The sequence below is a fragment of the Salarias fasciatus genome, chromosome 4, assembly GCF_902148845.1.
Source record: "Salarias fasciatus chromosome 4, fSalaFa1.1, whole genome shotgun sequence".
Lineage (NCBI taxonomy): Eukaryota > Metazoa > Chordata > Actinopteri > Blenniiformes > Blenniidae > Salarias > Salarias fasciatus.
The window spans coordinates 9,511,191-9,533,239 of NC_043748.1; the positions used below are offsets into that span (position 1 = coordinate 9,511,191).

General features: G+C 42.9%; 1 protein-coding gene across 2 annotated transcripts in view; it reads left to right on the forward strand.

The window, feature by feature from the left end:
• Window positions 1-479: 479 nt before the first annotated feature.
• cacna1ha (calcium channel, voltage-dependent, T type, alpha 1H subunit a) overlaps window positions 480-22,049 on the forward strand; it is a 98,385-nt gene continuing 76,815 nt past the window's right edge. The window contains exons 1-2 of one of the 2 annotated variants that reach the window (XM_030090216.1): window positions 480-943; window positions 2,142-2,671. In XM_030090216.1, coding sequence (XP_029946076.1) covers window positions 2,166-2,671 — 506 coding nt within the window. In that variant the 5' untranslated portion in view covers window positions 480-943; window positions 2,142-2,165. Of the gene's footprint in view, window positions 944-2,141; window positions 2,672-22,049 lie in introns of those variants that run through there. The other variant, XM_030090217.1, reaches the window with a different exon arrangement.

Below are 22,049 nucleotides of genomic sequence, written 5' to 3' on the forward strand. Positions count from 1 at the left end.
CTGTAGGTCAGGCATTAGTAGATTTGGTCAGAAAATTCCTTTAATAATCCTTTTGATTGGGATATTTTTCCTTGTATTAATCTAAATTGAGCTGTCTGAAGATTTTTTTTTTTTTCATTTTATTGCCTGAAATACCTCTCCTGAACACAAAAGCAGGTAGGAGAACAACTTACAATCTCTACAAGGAGCCAGAATCTTCATACAACCAACACAGACACGACTGACTCCATTTATGGTGTTATGTCTCACTGCAAACACCCTTCCTATTAATTCTAAGAGAACAATCTTAGAAATGATAATAATAATAATAACAACAACAATAATAATAATGATGATAGTAATAGGTGATTTTCCATTTTCCAGTGACGGAGGAATGATCCATTTAACATCGCGGTGCGTGCGCGCCCTGCTTGGCTCCTCTCCTCACGCCTTGCTCGCGCGCATGTGTGTGTCTCCCACTGTGCGCTACGTCTCTATAACCGGGCATCACGTCACGTGTCAGGGCTCCCGGGTCCTGGGCCAAGTTTTCCGTGTCAGATCATCCACGGAGCTTCGGCACAGCAGCCCACACGGTCCGACCCTCCCGCGCGCATCCCCGCTCCACGCTGCGTAATAGCAGCACCTCCGCGCGGACGGACGGACGGACGGACGGACGCACGCATGGATGGATGGAGGCATGGATGTGGATAGACGTTCCCGTTTAATCAAGACCACTTTTAAGTGACTTATTTGATCACTTCCAGTTTTTTTTTCTTATCTTTTCCTTTGAATCCACGGATTATCTGAAAAGCAAAACAAGGATTTTCTGAGGAGACAGAAGGAAGGGAAGAAAGAAAGAAGGGAAGAAAGGGAAGCTCCGGGTTGCTGAGAAAGGCTGGGTGCGCAAGAACGACGGAAAGTCACGGATCATGCTTATGGGAACTTCCGATTCCGTCTCGATCAGGTATGAAATGATAAAGTTGCTATTTGCATGTGATGATGATGAGCTGCATTCGGAGTCCAGGGTTGAGGCTACTTTTCAACCAAAAAGAAAAGAAACAAGAAAACAGGTAATGGGCGCTCCACTCCCTCCGCCGGTCTTTGCGTCTTTGACACCGTTTGAAATAATGTAAGTACTTTTCCAGCAGACATTCTTTAGGAAGCGTGTATGAAAAATGTCCCTCTTTGTCATAAAATCCCCTCTGGAGCGCTTCGAGCGTCAGATGCGCTTTTTCCCATACAAGAGCAAACGACGGGCAACAAAGCCCATAAAATAATAATAATGATCAAAAAAAAAACCTCTTAGAGAAAAGTCTGTTAGCTGGATCACGATGACTAATGTGTTGTTCTCGTGATTATTCTACTCATTATAATATTCAGGATTAGTGCGGTGTTTATTGTTTTTTTTTTCCTCCCTTTTTGGCGCATTCCCTGCCCACCATTGCGTGGTGTGGGCTAAAAACCTTCAGTAGACCAGAGACAGAGCAGTCCATCTGTTCAATCACATAGCAACAGGAAGAGAGTGGAAGGAAAAAGAGAAGAAGCCACACACTATTTTCATCATGCAATAAATCCATTCTGCAGTACTCAGTTAATTTGAACCATTTTTACAATAAATACATTTTTTTTTCATTTTTAACTGTTGACCGTCACTGAAATAATGTTCCTCTGTCCATCTGTGAAGCCAAGCAGAGCATTAACTATATGAATAATATCTCCTCCATCAAATTCATCTAATATTTATGTAATGCTGTGACAAAGACTCATAGTTTGGCGTGGTGACGGCCGTTTTTGTTCATTTTCAAGTGCACAAAGCAAATATTTAAACTGACAAAGAGCTTTTTTGGAATAAATGCTCATGAAAAGCCTCAAGCGCCGCCAGTTTAGTAACAAATATTGGAAATCTCTTTTCTAGATTGATTGGAAGCGAATGCTTGTGTTGCTGAGGGATCGGAGGAGGAAATGACCTGAGTGTTTATTTGGTTCATTGTACGGTTTGCTCGGTGCTCAGTTGATCCCTCTCTTTCCTTCCTTCTTCCTCGGTGTCTTTGCAAATGAATCTTCATCGCCCCCCCCATCACCCCCCATCACTGCCCCTCTTTTTGCACATTTGTCCATCCTCCCACCTCTCGCTAACCACTGTCCCTCTGACCTCTCTCCAGAGTGGCTCTGCCTGATGCTCTATCATGACTGATGGAGAGGGGAGAGCGCGCTTTCAGTACGCAGAGTGTGAGGAGGAGCAGGAGGAGCTCCAGGAGGAGGTGAGGCTTGCCATACCAACGCCCTACAGGAGCGACACAGCAGGTCACGATGTTGACCCGGGAGGAAGCCGGGATGCGGAGGAGGAGGGGCCGGAGGAAGAGGAGGAGGAGGAGGAGGAGGAGGAGGAGGAGGTGGAGACCAGGAGGAGGAGGAGGAGGAGGAGGAGGAGGAGGAGGAGCAGTGGTGGTCCAGGAGAGGGAGGGGATGAATGGAGTCCTGAAGTTCAGGAGCATGATGAACAGGAACCGGAGCTGGAAGTGGAAGTTGGACCAACGCTGGGAGTTCGCATCACGGCCCCCATCCGTGACCCAGACTGCGTTTCTGAGGAGGAGGAGCAGCAGCCGTACCCCGCCCTGGCCCCCGTGGCCTTCTTCTGCTTAAAGCAAACTACGAGACCTCGCAACTGGTGTCTTCGTGTCGTCTGTAACCCATATCCTTTCATGTGCTGGAAATGTAACGCTCACAGCCGGTAAGGTGAATAATGGCGTCGCTCCTCTGTCTGTGAGTATTGGTTTCCTTTCATCTCGCTTGATATAGAAGTTCATGAAATCTGCCAAAAAATGATTGCAAAAGTGGAGATTTGTTGGTATTATCAGATGTGAAAGCTTTTCATATAAGTGTATCAGCCTAATTGTTTCTGTGAGACTGAACAAGCAGCAGTGGGAGACTTTACACTGGTGGTATTTGACAGGTCATTTGTCCAGACGCTGGGGTGCCATCATCTGGGTTCCTTAGAGCAGAAATAGTTTGTACACTCAGGAAAGACCCTGGTGCAGTTGTCTTGAACTCCCCATCACTGGAGGAGAAGCTGCTTTTTGTTTTCCTGGGTGTTCTTTGTGTTTAGCCTATTGCACGTTGGTCTACTAATTTGTCTTTAAGAGATTCATGTTGTTCATCCAGAATGTTGGTGCACTTATAGCTTAATATGGCAAATCACAATTTTTTAAAATGATCGCAAAGTGAAGTAAATCAATTAGAAGCAACACATTACCAACAAACACTTATTTGCCAATAGACACTTTTTTATTTCTCTGAACATATCTAGACGACAGACTTACTATAAGGTGTCATCATTCACTGCATTCAGTTTTTCAGCCATTGTGAAGAAAAAATAGTCTCACAAAACTGGAATTCTATGCCTCTATAGTCATGTGCGACAAATGGAGTTTTAATAGTTTTGAAAATGGTGCCTAATTTTCCCAGAGCGTAGCAGTCATCTTTGTCCAGTAGCCCTCGGTGAGCAGACCAGGCACTGCTTATTGTTAGTATCACCGCCGCTATAAACCCTTGATGAGGGCAGAGTCATCAGAGGAGTTGTAAAGTGCAACCTTGCTTATAGATGCCCCGAGATTTTACATACTCTTCCTTTATTGGTCAGCAATCAAACATTTTATCACTCGTGCTTCTTCCACGAAAATGACTTTAAGTGCTTTATTCCCTCATTATACAGCTCAGTAGTGCACCACGTGTACAACGTTGACAATGCGTGCACCTCACTGGGTTAACAGGTGTAGTTTTCACTGCCGCCGTATTTTTTCTCCTTTAAACCTTTTGTCACTGGACAATCCACAGACAGGCAGCACAAAAACAAGCTTCTCTGCAATCTTCTTTGTTACCAGGGTGACAAAAAAAAAAGAAAAAAAAGAAACGTACCCATGATGACAGCGGTACTTCTCTGAACAGCAGTCGTACAAAACAATTGGTGCGGTCATGAAAAAAGATGCTGCACTTTCTCTTGAGGTGGCAACATTTGGATGCTCCTCGGGGAAAAGTTCTAGAACAAAATGTTACCAGCTTCATCATGATGGGCTGCAGATCTCTCGGCTTGAGTTGGTTTCAGATGAAATCCAAACATGGCTCACACAGTCGCTCTGTATTATCAAAGCTAAGCACCATTAGATAGCTTTACCTGCAGATTAGATCCTATCTTTGAAATTACAGCGTTCCTCCTCTAATATTTTCTTGCAGCCATTTTAAATCAATCTTTTTAATGTTACTTGGTGAAGGCAAGCAGACCAAGTGAAATCACTCCTTTTTTTTCCCGTCCGTTCCCACATTTCAGCCGAACATTTTGCCTGCATAATTTTCATCTGTGGGACGTTTTAACAAGCTGAAGCATAGACACAGGAGAACAGAATGTGCACATTTTCAAGCACAATAAGGATAACTTGAAGATGCAGCACTACAATATTGTCTTCCCACTTCTGATGCAGCGAAGTGGCAATTGTTAAAAACTATATCTAGACCAGAGCCACAGTTATTTACGCAACATTTTCTTCAGTACTGAAGGTGGATGAATAGTATAGTCTAAGGAGCAGATTTTGTCATTTTGTACCCGAGCATGGCAGTGGATATTTCTTGATGAACTGCAGGGCTCTTTATGTCGAGACACAGGGTCGTTCTGATGGCCTTTTCGATTCCCGCCTGTTTCCATAGTGAAATTTAACCAAGCCACAACATGCTCTGTAGGTTAATGAGTGCAGAGCAGCATGAATAATTTCTTGACTTCGCGTTCATCATGAGATTTTATCAGCTTTTATCAGTAGAGTTGATGATTCACACCCTGTTCAGATCAACACTGTGACGTCGGTCAGAGTCAGAATGCAAGGATGGAAAAACTGAGCTTGGCTCTGATTTTACCCGAAACCGATAAAAGGTTATGGCACCGGGTTCATGTTTCATGGATGTCATGGATCTGTGAAAAGAAGTATACCAAACCATTGCTTGTTGTTGTGTTTAATGTACCTGCTATTAACTGTACTAGAAACAATACATATCTTAAGCTTCCATATTGAAGCGATATAAGATGTCCTTTATACATGGAGTTTGATTGTGCTGATGAGGAAAACGGTCTGCAAAATTCCTAAAAGATTCAAAACAAGGATGTGATAGCGAGTGGTATAAAAAGTGATAAATTACAGGCCTTGGGTGCAGGTGTTTGTGCTTCAGGCACTTGGATTTGATAAGATAACCATCTTTGTTAGGTTTTAAAAGGAATACTCAGGAAGCAGAAACTGATGTCCAGTACAGATTCAACCAGTCTGTGATGTGAGCAAAGCGTTCAGGCCACATGTATACAGTATATAAATGGACACCTTCGATTCGATGCAGATTGAGTGGGCCTTTAACAGATTAAAACTTGTCAGTGCTCGCCAGTGGACAAATTATGTAATGATGACACTGTTTCTAAATTACCTCAGTCCCAGCTTGGTGCTTCTGAATTGCAATTCATTCTTATCTATCAGCCAAGATATTATCAATATATTTATTTTCAAATCTTGCCAATTCTAGTCTTTCCTCACTGTTGACTCTTGTTTTATGTAGTTTGATGGAATGGATGATTGAAGTAACAGAAGAAGAAACAGCACAGCTGTTTGATGAAACAAATCTGAGTCTCGGTGAGTTGTGGAAGAAACATGCATAACCAAACCACCAAGCATCCCTTCTTTATTGAAAAAGAAGCATTGCGACGATCAAAAAACGATCTTTGTGAGTAATATGTTCATAAAAATGCTTCATGAGCTGGGCTGAAATTGTAAACTAGGTGAACTTCTCCTTTAATTTTCTAGGACAGCCTGAGTCTGAATCCCATGTGAGCCTTGTTGATCCTGCTTTAGTTCGAGAAAAAAACTGCTGAAAATTCGTCCTTGAGGAAAATCCTACTTCTAGAGTTAGATGCCAGCTACTATGTCAACCAAAATCTATTTCCATCGAGCATCCCCCAAACATGAAGCACCTTCTCCAGCTTGAGGGTTTAGACTTTGTGGCAAGCATCTCACTCGCAGGGATATTTCCTTTGGGGATTAATATCCCAGTGTTATATTTGTACTGCTCGAAGTAGGCCCTGAAGAAGCCGGCCTTGAAAATGCGAGGCATGTTATGCTCTTTTACCAAACATGGTATCATGTAATGATGATATTAAAATATTCCGTTATTCTGCGGCACTGCCCTGCAGTCACAGGGAAGCGTCTAGTCCGTTCTGGCTTTTTAAAGTGAGCACAGCACATTTGGTACAGCTCTGATGTTCCACACAAAAGCTGACAGTGTTATAATCGTGGAGACAAATATTTCTACGTCATCTTGAGCGCGAGCAGCCATCTGTAAAATATCATATATCTGAAAAATGCAAGGCTTTTTAATAGTTTGGTGTAAACGGATAAAAAAAGGGAGTAAATGACTAAAACTTGTTTACCTTCGTCCAGTTCAGGAGACCCGAGCACACAGGAGGCAGGGGTCTGTGGCCTGCTGTTCCACAGATGTTAATGCTGCATTACATTATGCCTCATGTGTTCACAGCGCTGTAGCTGAGATAATACTGCAGTAGCTGCTGAGGCAGACTACTGCCCCTATGGTCGCCACATGTGCGTCTTCCTTCTCGTGTCTTCTTCACATTTTGGTGTAAAAATCTGTTGGTTCATGGTGATACTGAGCAGCTTTTGTACCACGACCGCATGACGAATGAACGAGGTGCACACCGTCACATGCTCGATTTGAGCACTGAAACAGGCACCGGGTTATGTCGTAAGAGCTGATCTCCCTGGACAACGTTTTGTGTTTTATTCCTTGGTGTCTGTGAGTGTGTGGGAGTGTTCACAGGACTCACTGTAAGCAGTGCAGGGTTGGTGGTCCCCTGTAGTACTATGTAAATATTATTCAAAGAGCAAATGCTCTGCCATTCAGCCACACAAAGGAATGAACACGTTGGTTAAAGTCTGAGTCAAGACAGGAAAAAAAAAAAAAGACAAAGACATGAATAAATTGAACATAACAGCAGGCTTACTGTAGGAATATTTCTCTCATTCAAACTTAAAGCAGCGATTGTTGTGAATAAAATCATCTGACAACCAGATTGTTTATGAGTCCAGTCATGCACGCTGCCATATATCTGATCTGTATTGATCTGTCAGTGATCACCTCTGACAATAAAAACAGGCCAACAGTTGGTCGCAATTACCAGAGAAAACATTTCAGCACTACAGCGTTTCTCATTCGTCATGTTAATTATGTTCATCCCCATCGATCAGGTGGTCTTCTCCTGTTGAGAGTGTCCAGAAAAACAGGTCTTTTTCTCAGGCTGTGGCTGAGGTTGTTCTTCATTCAAGTCTTACATTAAACATCCAATTAGATCGATCTTTAAAATACACCTCTAAGATAAACTTTCAAGGGAGTCAAAAATATCATGAAAGAAAGAAGAGTTATGGTCTGTGTTGACTTTGACCTTTTGGCTTTCTAATTGGAGGAGAGACGTGTTTTGTTTGTGATCCAGATTTGACATTTTGTTTATCCTTGATCATAAATGCTCCCAGTGAGGGTTAGGACAGATCAGAGGGATCAGAAGCTATAATAAATAGTGTGTTTCATGGAGTCATAATAAACAGAACCGTCCACATTGCAGTGCAGTAGCAGTGCAAGTGAAACATTATGTTCAAGTTTTGTTTGTTTTCTGTTTTTCCTGTGCATTTGACAGTGAGCACTGGGCAGTGATAAAGGATTACATGGATTACACGGATCAAATCTACCAGTTCAGAGCTGCGTGCCATACTGAAATGAATCAGTCCTTCGACAGTCAACACATCAACAATAAAGTAAAGCAGTGTATCAGACATCACAGTGTTATTTAACTTCATACTTTTACACATTACTTGAAATTAGAATGGTTTGAGATCCAACATTTTTAGTAGCTAATAATTTCACTCGCCTGTCTGTCTGAACTAATATTGAAATTCAGTAGCTGGTAGTCCAGAGAAGAAGCTGCTTATATCAGGGTCTGTTACAATTTATTTTGCACAGTTCAAGAGATAATTTACCAAGTAGCCCATACACATGAGATAATAACTTTTCAAATGCATTTTTCATTTTATGGGGTCTTCAAAGCGTGTTTCATAACTGCAATGCAATTAGAGCTAAAGATGCAGTAATGAGCTAATTTATTGATTCACTGAAAGGTTATTTGCAGCAAATTGTACGAGAACAGGACTCACTCATTTACGTCCGTGTTCCACTGTGATCATTCCTGGCTCTCGTTTGCCTTAATTGAGTTACTCTCATTTGATTTGGAGCTGCTTTGAAATGAAATCTGAAGATGTCTCCTCCTTAGTGCATCGTTACATAGGAATGTAAGATATAGTTCAAATAATATTTAATTTACTGTTCAAGTAGAGGGAAATGTCTTGTAAATCAATTTCAGGAGCAATGAAGTGAAGCAATTTACAGTCCACAATCCATAACTTATGCAGAAATAGCCCTGTTTTGGTCACGAAATCTTCTTATTCCACAGTTGACAACAGTATAATCAACAGCACCTGAAATGCTGAGGCTTGTGTGACTGAATGTTTTTGAGGTCGCTGATTTGACGGTGTGATAAGAAACAACCACCTGACTATATCCGATTGGATCTGATGGGGGCCAGACACGACTAATCCGTTACAGATGAGTGAATTCATCTTGATATCTGTCAGCATTTGTCATCCTCCGCTCTAAAACATGTTGAAAGGGCCTCGTGCACTTCCTCCCCAAATTGATATAGATGAGGCTGCACAAACGTACGCAAACACATGATTCCTCAAACAGCCCCTGGAGGGAGAAATGAAATGTACTGTGCTTCCTTTCAAGCTGACGAAAAGCGACAAAATCTTAGACAAAATCAGCATTAGATTCATTTATATCGCAACAATACGAAGTTTAAACATTTTTATTAAAACTGAACATTATTAAAAAAGAAGTTTTCTTACATAATTATTAAATAAACATTTTAAAGTGTACAGAGGATATGGGCATGTTGAACGAGAACATCCCGTCTCCAGTATACACAAAGGTAAGCTCCTAAAGTAAGCAGCTGGAGAAAAAAAATGGCGGCACGTCAAACTAAAGCGAAAGATTAATCTGTCAGAAGGAAAAAAGAAAAAAAGGAGTCCCAAGAGAGTGAACAGAATATGGCTTCATTGAAGCGGTGGACTAAATTACAGCTGAATGCATCTTTTGCGGTTGAAGTTTGAAACCGTGTCAGGTGAAGCGGCACCAGTCCGCCAAAGAGTTTATTGTCAGAAAAAAGGAAATTAAAGAATAGAACAAAGGAACAGTCTTTCACATATAGAGCCGTGTTGCCTCGAATATAAATGGTTAGAATTTGGTTCCATCGAGGAAAAGGTTGGGAACAACTGTCCTAGACATAAGTTTGAAGTCGGTCATAACGGGAGACAAGCGTGATCATTGGGGTCGTCGTTATTTTACAACCTAGAGCAGCAATAAAAGGACCATTTATCAGCTCTGCGTTCAGGCCAAAGAAACTTAAATTGTTCCCTTCATCTCACTCCTGTCACTACGTCATTTCAGGGAATTTATTCCTCCCGGTCCGTCCTTTGCGTGTGAGTTTTTATGTCTTGGAGTGACTTCATCTCTGCAGCGTGAGGGACGGAGACCGTTAGCCTTGAGATCTGCAGGTTGCCCTTCTCCTTGTGCCGCGCAGACTTCCTGAAAACTTAAGTGAATGTACTCGAGTGTATGCGCGCTCACAGACTTGTGTGTGTGTGTGTGTGTGTGTGTGCGTTGGTCCGTCTCTGCTTCCCTCGCTGTTTGTCCTGTTTGTGTGTGTGTTTGGTGACTCATTGTATTTGGCCTGTGATCATCGTGACGGCAGATTGAGGGTCGTGAGGTGCATGTCACTGCAGAGACGGAGGGATCCTGTCTGTGTGACGTAGGAAGCCCTGGCACAATCCACTCAATACACATTTCTGTGTGTGCATATAACTCTGTTTAACGAGACAGAACGGACAAGGCCGTTAAAGATTCACAGAATCAACTAGATGTGGGAATATTTGAACCTCCTTGCAATTTTTGGAAAAATGAAATATTCAAAGTATGCCTTGTTTGCATAGATATCTTCTGTGCCTTCCAGGGGAGGAGAGGGGAAAATAAAAACGCACATTATGTACAGAGATAAAGCAGGAAGATTAATGTAATTCCTAGAAAACAACACATCCTCATACGTTATCGCTAAATGATATCGCAAAACCAAAAACAGCCACACACGCATCCATTCACCTGCAACTGCGAAGGACGTCACGACGTCTGCAGAATTCACACCTCCGCTGATTTCTCCTCTAATTATAGGATTTCAACATCAGTTCTGTCTTTCTTCGTGTACAAGTAAATTAGTGTCTCATGCTGTGCTCAGCAGAAATAAGTAAGGCATCCATGTGTGAAAAGACCGGAATAGAAAGCTAAAATAAAGTGAGCCGAAAGTGTGAAGTGCAACACAAACTTTACAATAATAATCACAGGGAAAAACTGTTATTTATTTTATTATTCTGTTATTTATACTATGAAAGCATTTTAACTGTGATGAACTCAATAAGCATTGTGTGTATTTATTGAACATTGGTATTCATACTTACCCTGATATCATGGAAAACGGTAAAATATAGAAACGTTTGTGTTTAATGTTCCTTCAAGTTCAGTTTATTTAAAAAAAAACAATTGATGTGGATATGCTTTAACACAGTAAATGTGCATTTTAGTGTAGTCCTGCCTTCCAACCCTGTAGGTATTTATTCATGTTTATGTCTGGCCTCTTTTTTGTGTTTTTTGTGTCAGTTTGTATGTGTGAGTATATGAGCATGTGTGCACGGGGTTTAAGGTGTGTGTGTGTGTGTGTGTGTGTGTGTGTGTGTGTGTGTGTGTGTGTGTGTGTGTGTTTGTGCTTGTGCGTGTGTGTTGTGGGATTGCTTCCAGTGCAGCAGGATCTTTGTTTATCCCCAGGCTCACTGTTTACGGCCCGCTTCACAAAATGATCTGGAACTAATAGTGCAGATTTTCATGTGTGCAAATGTGTGTTTGTGTGTGTGTGTGTGTGTGTGTGTGTGTGTATCTTGGGGAAGTGTGTAAATGTAAACGATCTTCACTCTTCACTGTAAGATCATGTTTGTGTGCATCCATGCTCGCCCTGTGAGTTTGGGCAGTGACCCACACCTGCCCCAGGCTCTGAGCGTCTGACTGGATCACTCTGCAGAAATAGAGTCAGTTGCTTTTTTTGGTGTCGCTGACCAGACGACGAACGGTGCCGGGCGAAACCCGCTGCCAGCAGGGCTGTGGCCAGGAACACTCATTGACTCGTTGGTCAGTCGGTTGCATTACATCACATTCGTTTATGGTGTGTATTGATTAAAAAAATGGCTTCCTATCCTTGAGAACAAACATCTTTCTGATTCGCCAAGAAAGCCTTTTTCAACCAACGGTTCTTCAATCAGCATTAATTTATAATGTCAAAGATTAAACTGAGTGAAGGATCAGTTAAATAATCTGCATTGGATACTTGAAGCTTCTCATCATGTTTAAAAACAGAACAAACAGCATCTGACCTTCTGGAGGGACGTGTGATGAGGCCATGCTGGGATGTAGTGAGTAGCACTCACGCCTCCCGCAGGAAGGGCCACAGTTTGAGTCCCAGTGGGGCTTTAGGACCTTTCTTTGTGAAGTTCTCCCCCTGAGTGTGTCTGTGTTTAATCTCCCAGTCCACAAACATGCATTTTTGCCTAATTGGTGACTGTAAGCTGCCTGTTTGTGATTGTGAGCATGTTAATGTGTGTATCTATGTGTCTCCATGTGATGGACTGATGAGACGTCCACTGTGTATTCTGCCTTTCCTCATCCTCTCATCCCAGATAAAACAGTACAGAGATGGACCGGTGGGTTTTTATACGTTGCAAAATGAATCGCCAAGACACACATTTTCTTTTTCTGTCTCTTCCAAGAGCTGCAGTCGCTGCCACTGCTAACAGCACAGTTGGCCTGTGGATAGCTGACAAGCTTCTTTTTTCCACCTGCTGGCGGGGTTCTTCACCAGTCGACAGTATTTTAATGCTTTGAGACGATCATTGAGCAGCTGGTCTTTTTACTGCGTTTAGAATATTCTGTCAAGTCAAGACAGGACTTTGAATTAAAAGGTGATCTAGATCAGTGAAGTTTGGTTAAAAAAACTGATTGGAAGTGAGTGAATTTTCCTCTCTGCGGATGTTGAGCAGAATGTACATGCAGTATTTTGCTTCTTTCAGCCCGGTATGTCTGTACACTCAGAGAGCTGTCAGTCAAACTCCATGTAGTGGCACTGCCACACCGATTGGTCCTGTAATTGTGTGGGAGGGCTGTTTCAGCAGCTGTTGCCATGGCAGCACATCCTGTTGATGATGGTCTGGACGTGGATTCTGTTTTCTCACAAATCAACCCACCGTCCGAAACCTTCTGCAGTCCCTACCTCCAAGGAATCCGCGCTGAAAATGTCACTCAGCGTCAATGAAACAAAGCTTTTTACGGTCACAAAATAATGATGAGGGATGAGGGCGCCTATCTGTGTGCGATGGAGGGAATAAATGCAGCAGGTGGTCGGTAGGCAACGGTGACACAAGACGGGGAGAAACGAGGTATGAATCTCAGAAAGGAGCGAGAGCCACAAGGATAGATGGAAGAAAAAAGTCACGAAATGGATAACAAAGGTAGTAGAATAAAGCGTGGGATAGAAAGCAGACAAATGTGGTGAAAGATGGAGGACAGGAAGATAATGTGAGGCAAGAACAAGTGGTAGATGGGAAATGGATATAAACAGGATGAAGAATCAGAACAGAGAGCAATGATGGAAGAGCCGATCTGAAGATGGGAAGCAGGAGCACGGCGAGAAGAGAAAAGAGCATAAATTGGCCATCTGAATCGAATCTGCTCTGGACAGCATGTCTACTTTAGAAACATGCTGTCGTCTCATCTGGACGCAGCGCTCAGCCAATCACAAGCGTGAGTGATGAGCGCGTACCTCTGTGCCCTCCTCGGTTCTGTTGTGCTTTTCTTTTCTTTTTTTTGTGTGTTTTGTCTTTGTGCGCTCGTTGATAGTTGCTGCAGTGAAGATGCAGTGGCACTCGCAACCTCAAGACACAACTACACACTCAACCCCCCCTCCCCCCCCCCCCCCCCCCCCCCCCTCCTCCTCCTCATCTTCTTCCTCTCGCTCTCTCGTCCTGTCTCTTCAAAAAAGGCTGCAGCTGAATAATGTGTGCTCTTTCTTTGTTTCTCTTTCTCGTTCCTTCTCTTGGTCTTGCCGCTGGAATATGCAAGTCTTGACTGCAAATGGGCCGACGCACATGTAGATATTTTTTTTTTCTGTTCAGTTATTTTTTTCTAATGTGACTCTTTCAGAAGCTGAAATCAGTTATGCGTGTTATTTTCAGTGCACTGCGGTATGAAATATGTATTCGCATGCACACATGCCCGTGCGCACTTAGACACACGCACACACACACACACACACACACACACACACACACACACACACACACACACACACACACACACACACCCTGGGGAGCCAGAAAAGATGTTTTTCAAAAAGAGACCAAACGTCCAGGTGCTTCTTCCTCTATCATTTCTCTTCGTGCGTCTCAGCATTGGAATGAATTGACTCTCTGGATCTATTAATTTATAGGAAGTCAACGAGTGTGTGTGTGTTTGTTTGTATGTATGTATGTACGTGTGCGTAGCCCCAAGGTTGATGGAAAGAGGGTTCAGTAAAAGCGGATTTATCCAGGCGATCAAAATGAATGAAAGGACAGAGAGATAGAGCAGGTGATTATAGAACTGAGCAGTTCAGATTCAGAGGCTCCACTATAGCGAGATGCAACCGATAACCCAAAACAGCAGCTGTGGATTCCTTCTGGATCTTGTTAGGAGGGGGATAACCGCAGACCCTGCACCACTTTGGCGTTGGACTCGTCACCAGACCGTTGCAGTTGCCTTAAAGCTTCCCTCCCCTTTTCCCTTATTTAAGTGGATGCTCAGTATTCAGATATGTTTTTGGGTCATATTGCCTTGTTGCGTTTGTTGTTTAGTTGCTGTGCTTAATGAGCTTTTTTTGTTGACGTCGGTGTGTGTGAGTGGGTGTGTGTGTGTGTGTGTGTGGTTCTTGTGTTCTTGCTGTTTCTGGCTGTTTCCCCACAGCCAGTCTACACATGAATAACGCAGCAGCGTTCGCCTTGCCACTGATCACTGCTGCCTGAAGGATGACTGGAATGATTCTAGTGTGCACCAAAAAAAAAAAAAAGGATACAGACACAGATAGCGCCCGAGATAACATCACTTGACCCTTGTGACCTACTTTATAAGGGCAGCTTAAGATTCAGACAAAAATATATTTAAGGCAAGAACAATTGCTTTCACAGATCTGCACACACACGCTGATTTCCTCTGTGAGATCAACTCCGATAATCAGACAAGGTTGTAAATTAGGTCCGGGGTGCGTTTTTGTTAAGTATGGGGGTGCATGCATGGATACACACGTGTGAAAATACACATCTGTGTGGATGTGGATGAAAGAGTAATGTAGAGATGGATGAATAAATAAAAGATCTGGGAAACCCATCAGCATCTTGCTCTAGGTTGTCATGGCAATGCAGACAGCAGTGTGTGTGTGTATGTGTGTGAGAGAGAGAGAGAGACAGAGAGAGAGAGAGAAAGAGAGATAGAGTTCATATTGCAGCAATGTTTTAGCAAGTGTGTGTAACTTTTTTTCAGATCAGACCTCCTTTAATACCAAACAAAGAAGCACTGTTTCTCTTTTCTCTTCCATCCCTGCTGCACATGATTGAGTCTGAATATGTATTAGAGCAAATAAGAAGATGATGAAATAACAGCTCTGCATTCACATACTGAGTGGAGTGGTTCAGCTGACATCTCATTGGGTTATATTTGCATAATTCTGTCGTCAGAAGGAAATATATGTTGCATGTATGTTACGTAGCTTTAGCAATTAAATTTTAAGAGTAAAGTGTTTTAAGGCTCCTTGTAATGTAAAAGTTGCAACAACTATCCTTTCTCTGTGTGAGTGTGTGTGTGTGTGTGTGTATGTGTCTGTGGTAAGCGATGCTTTTACAGCAGTAGTGTATAATGGATATAGCCTGATATTCAGCTGCAGTTCCTCAGAGACGTAAAAACTGCAGCCTCTTCTTTCTGCTCGTCTTCCTCCCGCTATTCTGCAGCATGTGTCTCTGCATCGTCTACAAAACGAGCCTGTGTGTGTGTGCCTGTGTGTGTGTGTGTGTGTGTGTGTGTGTGTGTGTGTGTGTGTGTGTGTGTTTCTGTGTATTGTGTGCAGGCGAGTAGGTAAGTGCAGTGTGGAGACTAAGAGTCACAGCAACCTAGTTTTATGGCAGAGCGGTGATTGAAGGTTGATGGTGAAGAAAAGTGCCGGGCGAATTCCAAGCGCATGCACAGAGTTTAATGAAAGCAACTTTGAATGGGCACAACGGTGTGATGCGATTGGAGTGTGTTTGCATGCGCGCGTCTGTGCGACAGTGGGGGGGGGGGGGGGGGGGGGGGGGGGGGAAAGATAAAGTGGGCGACGAGGGAAGCGAGAGGAGTCTAGGACAGTGGGATTCTCGCAGCAAAGAGGCTCTTACTAGAAACTCTACCTGGTTACCAGGCAACAGAACAGCACTGCTGCACACTGGAGCACTGGATAGAGGAGGGGTGTCGATCTTCATGTGTGTGTGTGTGTGTGTGTCTGCGTTTGACTGCTGAGTCAATAACTTTATTATTTATACATATTTTATAGAAAGATTTGGTGGTTTGAGGTGGAACAGTGGGGAGAACAGAGAAAGTTGAGGCTGCATATGGCTGGAGAGATGCTCTGTGAAAGACTCTTGTTTTTCCAGCGTGATGTTGTATTGTGAAGGTAACTGGAGCAGCTAAAAAAAAAAAAAAAACAACATCATTGACAAGATGATAGCGTGCTTTGTTTGCCAAACTGTACAGGCTTCTGTTGTGAAAGGGCGAGGCTGCCTCGATGAAACAGTCGGGATGGAGAGACGCTGAACACAACTGACTGCGTGGAATAAAGCCAACGGAAAATGTAGAGCAAGTTATATATACCTGCGTATAACAAAGAAAAAGCTAAACTCGTGAGTTGGTGCAGCTTTTGTTCTTTGCTGCTCATATCAAATAACTCTTGGTGAATTCATCTGCACTGGAGAAAGTAACTCACACCAAATTGAACTGGCATTGAACTCTCCGAAAGACATGTGGAGTTCCGAAAGTCTTCACATCTGTTCAGGTTGCCGCATGACTGCCTTTAAGAATCCAACCGAACGCAAGTGGAGTCTGCAATACTTTTATAGTCGGGGCTTGAGCTTGGAAAATACAGAGTGCTTCACATCTTTGGTGGAAGATGCTGCTTTTGGTTGACTGGTTTCAGCGTCTTTTCCCTTAATAACTACATATACATAAACATGTTGGCAAAACTTGATCACTGCTATAAGTGAGAGAGTCAATGAAATCAAAGAAGACTGACTTGAAGAATAAAAAAAGCATCTTGTTTATAGCTTGTTGCTACTATGACTGTCCACCTGTTGCTCGAACAATGCAAATATCCCCATAGTGAGACAAATAAAGGGTAGTTTTATCTGATCCTAATTACCAGCTGGAGGTTGCTGATTTTCTGCGTTACTTATATCATCAAAAAGTGATTTTTTTAACACTGTCCTCTGGTTTGTATCTTTCAAGTGGAGAACAGTTTTCAGACACTCACAGATGCTCTGTGAACCAATCGGCATGGCCTGAAAAGCAGATGATAAACAGCTGGATGGGCAATTACAATCATTTAGGCTGATTCGAAACAGGTCAGTAACGTGAATATTTTAGACGGACAGTTTCACAAATCTACACGAAACTGTCTTACATTGTGTTTTCCTGTATTCGAAATATTTATTACCAAAATTCCTCCTGTATTTTGTTAATTTTCAAAATACATCAGAGTTGCTACTAATAAAGAAATGCAATTTGACAGAGTTTAACTGTTTGTATCTTTCAAGCAGAGGATCACCAGTTTTGGACACTCCGTAGCTGTGCTGTGAGCCGATTGATACGAACAGGCACAGGATGAGGAGATGATCTTTAACTAATTGCAGCTCATCACGACCAGCTACAGAGCTGCTCCCTCTGACCTGATTACTAAATAGTCAAACAAGGCAAATTTGGGTGTTTTTAATGCTGGTGCTGAGGCGCTGGTGGAGGAAGCACAGGGCTTAGAGTTAATTCAAAGGCAGTAGTGTGAAATAATGTGATCAGTTGTAAATTGCTGTCTAGACTTCTGAATGTCAGTGTGATTAAACCCAAATCCATGGAACCGTTCTCTTGTAAATGATCCATTGTTGTCTGGATCGAACTTGGTATTGTTTGGCTCAGTTCAGAATGGGAGCGCACACGCTGGGCCAACGTGGAGGGATTAATCATTTTTTCTGACAGTTCAGATGATCATTAATTGTTCCTTGGATTAAAGGCAGGCTAATCAAAAGCGTTTTTATTGACTGCTGTGTGCGCACGCCCAGACTGCTGTTTAATGTCCATTATACTGTAATGAAGGAACGCTGCTCTCAGTGGCCTCTTGTCTGCTCTCTATTGGACCTCTATTATCACAGTTCAAACAGGCATGGAAACTGCACCACACACACTGTATGTTTTCGCCACACACGTTCAAACACACGCCTCTTTGTGTGAGATGAAAGGGCGGCCTGCAAGCAGCCGATGTAGCCCGAGTGCATGAGGCCTGTATGTTAAACAGCCCGATTTTAGCTGAAGTGGCTCCATAATGGTGCAGTTATATGCTCGTCTGAAGAGGCGACATGCGGAAATAGATCCAACAGTTAGCTGAAAGCTCATAGGGGGGAATCAGCACTGCAGCTTTGTTCATTCTGAATTGACTTGGTAAATGTACATAATTGATACACTCAACAATGTATTCTCTGGTCTATGTAGTGGAAAAGCACTTAAATTCTCTTTCTGGAAAGCTGATCATGACATTAGCGTGGGTGGGGTTTGGTGTTTGGCTTCATCTCTGTGCAAGAATTTACATACCGATTTGTTTTTAGACAGTCTCACTACAGAATACCTATTAATATAATTGTTACGCTCTGGGATGCCGTACAGGCAAAAAAAAAAAAAAAAATACAGTGAAGCAAAGACAGTTGTTAAATATCAAAGGACGGTTTGAGAGTCTGGGAAGATTCCTGGCAGCAGATCAGTTAAAGCGTAAGGATGTAAAAACTGCTCAGATTGGGTGGAAGGATAATCTAAAAATACTTGTACCGGTACTTCTCTAGATTATAACAATCCCAACTCCCGCGGCAATGTTCTCACGTTTGAATTCGCTCTTTTCTCTCTGTTCTTTAACAAACGTGCCGGCCAGAGGTCACTCGCACAAATCGAGGATCAGCAGCAGATACAACAAACACAGCTAAACGCTAAATTAAGCTGTCACACGAAGAACGGCCAGATTCTATAAAGCTTTGTTTCGTTTCATCCTGTTAGTTCACACCTACAGCTCTCTTTCTGCCGCTGTAATCAGCCAATTCCCCCTTGGGGATCATTAAAGTTAAGCTTGCCGTATCATTTTTTTTATAACATTAGGGAGGTTTTTAAAATGAGTCTCATGCGATTGGTAGAAAATGTCACCGCGAACACCTCTTTTATGTTAACCGCTGCACAGTTCTTGCTGAGGTACATCAAAAGTGAGACAAACTGTACTCTGTACTAGCTTCAGCGAAGGATACGAGACTAAAACCAGGCAGATTACCACAGTCTGACATTGAATTAGTCTTTGTGAAAACAGTGGCGGACCACCTTCAGGAAGTGACTCACTCGTATACTATTTATCCATTCATCCCTCTGCACACTCAGTCACGTACCCAGTTTGAGTCAGTGGCCGTTCGGGTGGAGGTTAAAGACACCTTTATAAAATACTGTGTACCCGCTCACTCTCTGCGAGATCGGATGAATACAGTGTCGGCGGCATTGTGAATTAACGCGGCTAAAACTCTCATCATACATGCAGCACTTCCTGTGTTGAAGGTCTGCCACTTGCAGAACCCAGATTGGGGAATGCGATCATGTTTCTTCCCAATCAGCTGCTTTGCATTCGATTTTAATTGTCACATTTTCCGGAACAGCGCTGTTCGGTAAGTTTAACTGGCAATTAACCCAGCACGACGATGTTTCAGTGCTCCCGAGTAAACACAGCACACACACAGATGAAACGATCTAGTCGTTTCTTAATGCCGAAAGTGTGTATGCCTGCGCGGCGCACATCTGTGGGAGTTTGTGAATAATGCAGCAGCCGTGAGCTCATGCTTCAGACGTCATTTGTGTCTCTAGTGTGTCACTGTGTGTTCGTCTGTTAGGGTTTCCAGCGGTGTGTGTGTGTATGTGTGTGTAGCTCGCTGCAGGCAGAGGAGCGCTAACATGAGCTTGTGTGACAGACCTCCCACGCACCGAGCTCTGATCTGGTTTGTTCCAGTCGCTGGCCCTGCATCGGCATGGACGTGGACCCTGAACGCGCCCCTCGCCTTGCTAACTGAGCACCAGGAGCACAGGGCTAATGAGACGCTTTGCTAACGATGGGATTAGATCGGGAGGGACGGACGGATGACTTGGGTATGTGCGGGTGTGGATGGGAAAAAAAAAAAAAAAAGAAACCCAGCAGAAACAAAACTATGAAGACACTGAAAAGTTTGGGAAATGACAGACGTAGCAAAATCTGAGTCCCGAGGCCTGAAGGAGAAAGTACCACTCAGTCATCTCTTTCAAAAAAACAGCCGATGACAAACCCGCCTGTGATCGCAGAACCAGTGATATCAGTGAGGCAAGATTTGTGTTTGCAGCATAAGAGATGAGACCCAAGATGGAAAATATCAAAGGACGCAATTCTTCATGGTCTGTTGATAATTCAAAGAGAGATTTGTCAATTTTCTGTCAGCTAAAGATCAGAACCCACTCAGCCGATTCAGGCCTGAAGCTGTGGTGAAGTGATGTTAAAGAGCAGTAAAACACAAACTGGAGATTTTTAACAACCATAATTCAGCTTTGAAAGTGAGTTTGTCAAAGATTTTATTAACAGAGCTGCAGATAATGACTGAAGCTAAATCAAGGTCTTTCTGAGTGACAGTTTCCTAAAATCCCTCAACAGTCAACAACTCATGGAGAGCTACAGCAACAGGCTCTGAGAGCTGGATGTAATGTGAATCCATGCATATGATGCTATTGGTTTAAAAGCTTTTCATTAATAAATGATTAGCTTGAGCTGCACAAATACATATCCGAAAAAGGTGAAATAATGTTAAGTGACCATAAAAGGACTTCTATAAAATTTGATCTGGGTCTTAATGGGATTAATGGATGGGCGTCAAGTTTTCTTCATAATTGCATTAGCAAGATTAGTGCTAATAGCTCACAGGGGAGGTATTAATGCTCACTTTTAGAGTTGTGTTTTTATATCCTGAGGTGCTCCTTAAGTACTTTTTCATAGTACATATTAAAAATCCTTTTTTTTTACTTGCAGCTGGCCTTTCTGAAGCTCCTATAGTCTCCCTCTCTGAAAGCCCCCCTCAACATGCTTGGCCTGCTGCCTGAAAGGCTCTCTATTCACACATGGTCATGGTATTCCTTTGAGTGATCGTAGTTTGACACCAGCATCTTTGCCTTTTCAGGTGCTGCTATGCTTGGAGCAGTTACCTATAGATTAAAATCCGATGTAACCTTGCCCAAGCTCAAGATTAAGTCTAAAATTTCATAATATATTTTCACGGCGTATTGAAAGGGTAGAATAAAACCGCCTTCTGTAACTAACTTACTTTATTACCTAACTTGTCTTACTTGCTCAAATGTAAGCCTATAAAACCAATGTCTAATCTGTCCATATAAATACAGCACTTGTTATTGTTCAAGCTTTGTCTTTGTTTCTCCTGGTGATTGCTGCTGTTTAAGAATGGAACTATATGGGCGTCTGAACCTGCCACGAGATGCTGATCTGACCGTGAGCTTGCTGGCTTTGCCGCTGAGCAGGGCGGCGTGTTTAAATAGGAGTTGTTTGTTTTATGCTAAATGCTTCTAATACTTTTGAAGCAAAAAGTCCCTATATGTGTGTGTGCGTGTGTGTGTGTGTGTGTGTGTGTGTGTGTTTTGTTCTGCCTGAGGGGAACATGATGTTTGTTGGACCTTGCATATCATTTCCTAATTTGGTAAATGACACTGCAAGCTTCGCCGTGCGCACGGTGCCATGAGTGATGGAGCGAATGTATGTGTGTGTGTATATATTTACATGCATGTTGTTTTTCCGGACGATTACCATCAGATGCAGTCGATGTATTGAGTCTGTGCGCGCTGATACGTTAGAGGGTGTTATTGTTGAAAGACAATCATGCTCCCCGCGTTACGGCAGAGAGGGAGGCGAGCAAAGAAGAAAGCATGAAGTCATTTGAGAGTGGGAGAAAAAAAATGAAATATCAGTGTGGAGGAGAAAAAAAGGAGTTCACTTTTATAAAACAAAGTCAGATGAGCCGGCGTACAGATTTATAGTGCTGGGTTTCGTGCTAGTAAAAGATGACCTCCACTCCTGAATATGTCTGCCGTTGTTCAAGTGTTCGATACTCACCCATTGAGATGGCTAAAACAATGTTACCGTGGGCGGACGGATGTGGCATTAACAGCTCAGTGTGGATAGGTGCTAATTTTACTCTTATCCTGGCCCACCTCACTACGTGTCTATACTTATTTGAAGTGCACTCTTATCTGGAGAGGGGATTACTTGTCAACTTGGGTTTAGACTGGAGGAAAAGGCTTCGGGCCTGAGACAGATGCTCACCGAGATAAACAGTAATGAGGCAGGTCATTGCTTTAAAGGAGCATATTTTAAAGGAGAATCACTTGTTTTTTTTTGCATGAGTCACACGATCACATTGTGCAAACAGAACAGAATAGCTCAGTGTTGAGCAGACACATTAAAA